General features: G+C 36.3%; 1 protein-coding gene across 3 annotated transcripts in view; it reads left to right on the top strand.

Moving 5' to 3' along the window:
• The first annotated feature begins 3,078 nt into the window (after positions 1 to 3,078).
• LOC122077689 (flagellar radial spoke protein 5-like) overlaps positions 3,079 to 6,000 on the top strand; it is a 4,840-nt gene continuing 1,918 nt past the window's right edge. Inside the window, exons 1-3 of one of the 3 annotated variants that reach the window (XM_042643580.1) lie at positions 3,079 to 3,544; positions 4,286 to 4,370; positions 5,118 to 5,234. In XM_042643580.1, the coding sequence (XP_042499514.1) occupies positions 3,208 to 3,544; positions 4,286 to 4,370; positions 5,118 to 5,234 (539 nt within the window). In that variant the 5' untranslated portion in view covers positions 3,079 to 3,207. The remainder of the gene's footprint in view (positions 3,545 to 4,285; positions 4,371 to 5,117; positions 5,235 to 6,000) is intronic. The other 2 variants (XM_042643582.1, XM_042643583.1) reach the window with 2 other exon arrangements.

Consider the following 6,000-nt stretch of genomic DNA (forward strand, 5'->3'; position numbering starts at 1 on the left):
TCGTTATTATAGGGGTTATGTTCCGTAGATGGTGGCGGCTAACATAGAAAACCCAGAAAATTGGGGTTGAGGGAAAAACAAATTAATTTTGGCCGACTCCATTCTTAAACAAGGGGTCTATTTGTACGGATCATTTTGATGCTTAGTTATTTAAGTGAGATCAACATTTTTTTATAGGTACTCTCAACTTGCCACTCAATTTGCCCAAAAGCAGTATTAATTTTTCATTCACTCTCTAGACTCTTTTTTGGCTCTTACTTTGGTTTCCTGCGTTAGCTTTGTTGTGCTCGTTTGACCCTTTATTATTATTTTTTTTTTCAAATATAATACTCCAATGGGCTTGGTGGGTTGATGGTATTTGTCTTTTAATAATTGTAAGGCTGTCGATGGATTTGTTTTACTTTTTTATTTTTTTGGTGCAAAGGGCCCTCCCCAGCATGGAATGGAAAGGGCAAAATAATTTGACAATTTTATCTTCTTTTTACTTAGGCTATGTTTGATAATTATTTCATTTTATGAGATTTTCTGTTTGTTGTTCATAATTCGTTTTTTCATTTTTTTTAAATGAATCGGATAAAAAAAAAACTAAAAATGAGAAATGTTTGAGTTTCATTTCACAAAACGAAATTCTGACACAAAAATGAAAAATTTTGATTTTGATACAAAATGTTGTTTTTGGAATAGAATAACTATCAAACCTACCCTTGGTCTTACATTTACTCAATTTTATCATCTTATTTGGGAGAGGGTTTTCATTCATGGTCGAGTGTGGGAAGGAGTCTACATTTTTTTATTTTTTTAAACTCTATCTTACTGAGCGTTGCTGGCTATGATCAATCTATTGGATGCTAATAGAACCAATAACCACCAACTTTTACACACATCCATCCACACATTTATATACTATAGGGATTGATCCCACAACCTTTTCCCCTAGGAAATAGTCTACACACTGCATCAATTGGTGGTCCTGAAAAAGCTATCATTCATATAGGGGATAGGGCCTATGTTTCTAGATCAAGTGAGAAAAAAAATAATAAAAAAATTTATATGAAAGAGAAACTGCACATTGAGTCTATAAAAGAGCCTTCACACCACACCAATTGGTATCTTGAAAGAGCTATCAGATGTAGGACCCATGTTTTCAGAACAAATCAGAAAAAAAAAAAAAAAAAAATTCATGTGAATGAGAAAGTGTACGCCGTGAGAACACTGAATCTTCATGGCTTCATCTCCCCCAGAAGAAAAATTTATGTATAAAAATAATGAAAATTTAGGAAAATGGGAAAACACCATGACTAATTAGACCTGTAATAAACAATGAAAACATCACGATGAAATCAATTTGATTCCTTCACCATATATGTGTGGTGCTTTATTTTAATTTGTTTTTAATTTTTTAAAGGAAGATTCCTTGAAAGGCAATATCACCTCGACACCAACGTTGGATCAATAGAAAAGTGCATCGACCACAAATATTAAACAACAGATTTTCACCTGCCATGAATAGCTGGGTTATAAATTTGCCCCCTCCAGGGGCACAGGTTTCATATTGCTTTGACTTTTTTTATTTATTATTTTCTTAATATTAAATATTATCCATGATCGGAAACTTTCAGATTAGAGTACAATTTTCTACATATTTTATTTTTCAAAAAAAAAAAAAAAAAATACAGCTCCCTACGTGGATAAAGTCTTTGAATTTATTAATTTATTTATTAATAACAGGAATTCAATTTTCCAGTTGCCAATGCAGGTGTGCATTTAGGCTCGGGCCCTAGAGTCTAACTGTCCAAAGGGAGTGGTGACGACTAATGATAGCTATATTATATGAGTGCTGGGGGAATCGCTCAATCTCGGCCAACATGTGGCCTATTCAAATTTCAATTAAAAAAAAAAAGAAACCAGATTTGCCTACCAAGGGATAGTTTTTAATTAAAAAATAATATACAACAGGAAAACAATATCTCTTCCCATAATATACCTGTAATTGTCCAATTATGAATATTTTTGTTAAAATATTTTGACAAAAGATTATGTGCATAGCCTTCATTAAATATAATGAAAAGAGTATAGATACCGAGCTGAAATAATCAAAACATACTTATCGAAAAAAAAAAAAATTATAAGCAAAAACACTTCTGCCCACTGTAAAATATGTCAATGGGAGGAATTTCTAATGCATGAATCCCTTGGGACGTTATCCAGTCATGTATTTCAGCATTTAAACACATAGGCAACCAAATGATTATTCCACCCCCATGTGGGAAGTCTTGGCATATATTTTACTTAACCCTTTCACTAGTTCAGGACCACGTGATCAAGTAGTGTTTTCTCTATTTTTTGATAATTATTAAAAAATATATATCTTTGTGTTTTTCAAGTGCATAGGGAAGTATTCACAAAAATAATCATTTTCTATTTTTTATGGAGGGTGATGTAGAAACACAACCTTAAAAAGATGCAGAAGATAATGGAAAAACAAGAACAAGTAATGCTCATAGATTTACGAGGTTCGACAAGATTGCCTACGTCCTCGATGAGATGAGATCCTACCTCACTATCAATGGAAAATAGGATTATAACGTTTGTCCTCACACTTTTCATTATTGCTTGCATTATAGACAAAGAAATCGACATTATAAATATATAGTCAAAAAAACCCTAATTTGGAAAGTATAAAATTACTCTCAAATAAAAAATTCGAGTGAGACTATCGTCGTGTTTGTGGAGACAGCTGCACCAATATTTCATGGATTAAATTGTGATGAAATACAAGACATTGTACACCAATATGATGAAATGATTTGATGCGAGAGTCACATTCTCACGAAAAAACATTTTTCCTTGAGCAGGAAAATAAGATAATTTTTTAACCTTGAAAAAAATTTACAAGACTTGTCCACGTGGAAATAAACACCCGGGTAAGGAAACTTTTTCAGAGGAAAGAAAGTTACGGTTGCACGTCAATCTATAGGTCTATCTGCCGTACATTCGACAAGAAAGGAAGAGAAACTCAGTTATGTGATCTTAGATGCCAGAAGGACGCACGGATTCGATGGACGCTGAATAATAAAGTACACCAGGGAATATGGCATAAAGGCTTTAGGCGTTTAAAGCGTGACACTGTGACCTTATCTCCTTCGAGAGTAGAGAAGTTTTCCTTCTCCCGCGCTTTCCACCCAGAATCGAAAAGGAGCAGAAGGAATGGCAGCGTCCCTGCACCACCACTACCATTTCCTCTCCATCCCCACCAAACACCTTGGCGGAACCTTGAAATCATCATTTATCCACACCAAAACAGCAACTAAGAGCCGATCGGAACCTCGCAAACTCGGTGCTCAATGGTTGCGATGTGGGCAGAAGGGCGGGGAAAAGCTAGTCAAGGTGAGCAACGGAAACGATTCCTTGGATATCTGCAGAGTTCTTAACGGAATGTGGCAAACCAGTGGTGGTTGGGGCAGAATCGACCGTGACGATGCTGTCGATGCCATGCTTCGTTATGCCGACGCCGGCCTATGCACCTTCGACATGGCCGATCACTGTGAGTTATTAGCTCAGTAACCCCATTTACCCTAATCCAATTTGTACAAATTGTACTTTAAGTTCAATTCTCTCTGTTCTCTCATCTCCGTCTCCCATCTTTCAATTCGATTGATGCTATTAGCCTATTAAGAACTCTCGATCCATTGCCAAAAGAAATGTACATATAGATATAGGTCTCTTCAGTTTTAGGCTCTGGATCATCTAAGGCGTATCCTCGGTGTCTCGCGAGTTCCCACTTTTACTCGTACATGATACTATCTGTTCACCGCGTCTATTAAGTTTGAGATTAGTGTAGAAGGAAGGACACTGGCATCAGGCACGCCACTTTTCTAGTCCATTGTCGACCTCGTTGTGTACCCTGGCCTCGATGGACACAGCAGGTGGATAAGAAAGAAGGTAAGAAAACTCAGAGCTTAGTAAGTGACAACCCTATCCTCCACTCTGCATTTTCCCTCTGGGTTCAAGTGTTCAGCTTCTCCCGCATTGAATCCAGAAGAGGTTCTTAGTCTAGCAAATTCTTTAGGAATCCATGAAGTAGAAATTCGGCTCTGGTCATGCCAGAATACAATATTGACCATTGGGTGATATGTGGTAATGATAGACAATTGTTAGGTTCACCTACACTTCTACAAATTTTAATGTATTAATCTTTTTTGCATGAATGCAATGAAGGCCGGGCTATTATTGCTAGACTTTTATTTAGTAATTCACTGTTCTGATACGCCCCTTTGGTCCACAGATGGTCCTGCAGAAGATCTCTATGGCATTTTCATCAACAGAGTTCGTCGAGAGCGCCCACCGGAATTATTGGAACAGGTCAGAGGGTGAGTTCCTTCTTTGTGCATTTAAGATTTCACTTCTGTAGGGTGAATCTCTGATTGGGCTTCAACCAGGGTGACCACATTATTTTTTGCTTGGGAAGAACCACATCTATTGAGCCAACTCTTATGAAATATTAATTTCAAAGTCTTCCCTAGGATTTGATATAGCTCTTATTGCATAAAGATGGTCTGGTCTGTGAACTTTAGAGCCTTATTATCCGAGATCGATTCAATTGATTGGCTAATAAAATAATGGAAAATTTAAGCATGGATTTTGCTCACCTCTCTATTAATCGTCTGCTATTATTAAGATATTCATGACTTCACAAATTGATCCAAAGGTCATCTGCTGAAATACATATTGTTGTACTTAGTATCTGAAATAACATGAGGTTAGTACTCAATCAAGTACAAACAACAAACATGCAGACATATCCAGCGTGCTCATGTATCCAAGAAATATGGGTTCCTTGGTCCAGCATTGCTATTTGTGTTACAATTTGTGATGCAGTTTTACTGGCTGTGCATGGGCTATGGGTTAAAATTTTAAGGGAGAGGGATCTACACACCACCCAAATGTATTAGCATCTCCCATGCCAAGCCAATGGGCAGGAGGGAGTGGCTAGATGTTCTGGGAGGAAAAAGTGTGTCAGAGAGGGTGTGTACTACCCGCAGTGTGTACATAATTTTCCCAAATTTTAATTTTTTGAAGTTCATACTGCTTTAACTCCTGTAGTTTATGTGATGCAGGCTTACAAAATGGGTGCCACCTCCAGTTAAGATGACAAGTCGCTACGTCCAGGACAGCATCAATGTTTCACGGAAGAGAATGGATGTTGCTTCACTAGATATGCTTCAGTTTCATTGGTACAAAATATGTTCCTGGTCCTATGTTTTTGAGTGAAGTTAAAAAATTCCATCTCTTAAAGGAATTTAAAGGAATTTCTATACTAGATAGTGTTGAATATGCAGACATCAGGATGAATTCTGATTTATGATCTTTTTCATTTCGGGTTAATATTTTACTTTGTTGTTGGGGCAGTGCTTCGTTCAGTTGAGTTACCTGAATTGAGGATACAGTATTGCTTGAATTGATAATGTAATTTGACTTATACTTAATGAAGAAATAAATTATATCCATCTTACTGCCGAACTTGTAGGTGTAGGCACATTTGTTTGAAAGTAAAAGAGTGAAATATTTTTTTCAGAGTACATCTTACTGCTTGAACTTATTATATGGGCACATTTGGCTGAAAGTGAAAGAGTGACATTTATTTTTTTCCAGAAAGTTAGGTGCTCCGTTTCAACTTGGTTGAAGCCCATTAGTTTTAACAATTAGATAGCCAAATTATTTATTGTAAAAATATTGGGATAATTTACAGACAGTTAGTAATACATGCCACTTTCTGGAAATATAGCTTGTAGAATCCCCTAATATCCAACTATTTCCTGGATTTAATAAAAGGCTAAAAGATATCTAGCTAATACATTTTCTGAGAAAATATCTTTTTGGAAAACATTTTCAGCATCTCACAATAAAACAAACTGAACTAAACTCAATGAAACTAAGGTTTTTCCCAAACTTAAGGGGATGACTATCTTTTCACCCAAAAAAAAAAGGGGGGGGGGGGGG

The sequence above is a fragment of the Macadamia integrifolia genome, chromosome 1, assembly GCF_013358625.1.
Source record: "Macadamia integrifolia cultivar HAES 741 chromosome 1, SCU_Mint_v3, whole genome shotgun sequence".
Classification (NCBI taxonomy): Eukaryota; Viridiplantae; Streptophyta; class Magnoliopsida; order Proteales; family Proteaceae; genus Macadamia; species Macadamia integrifolia.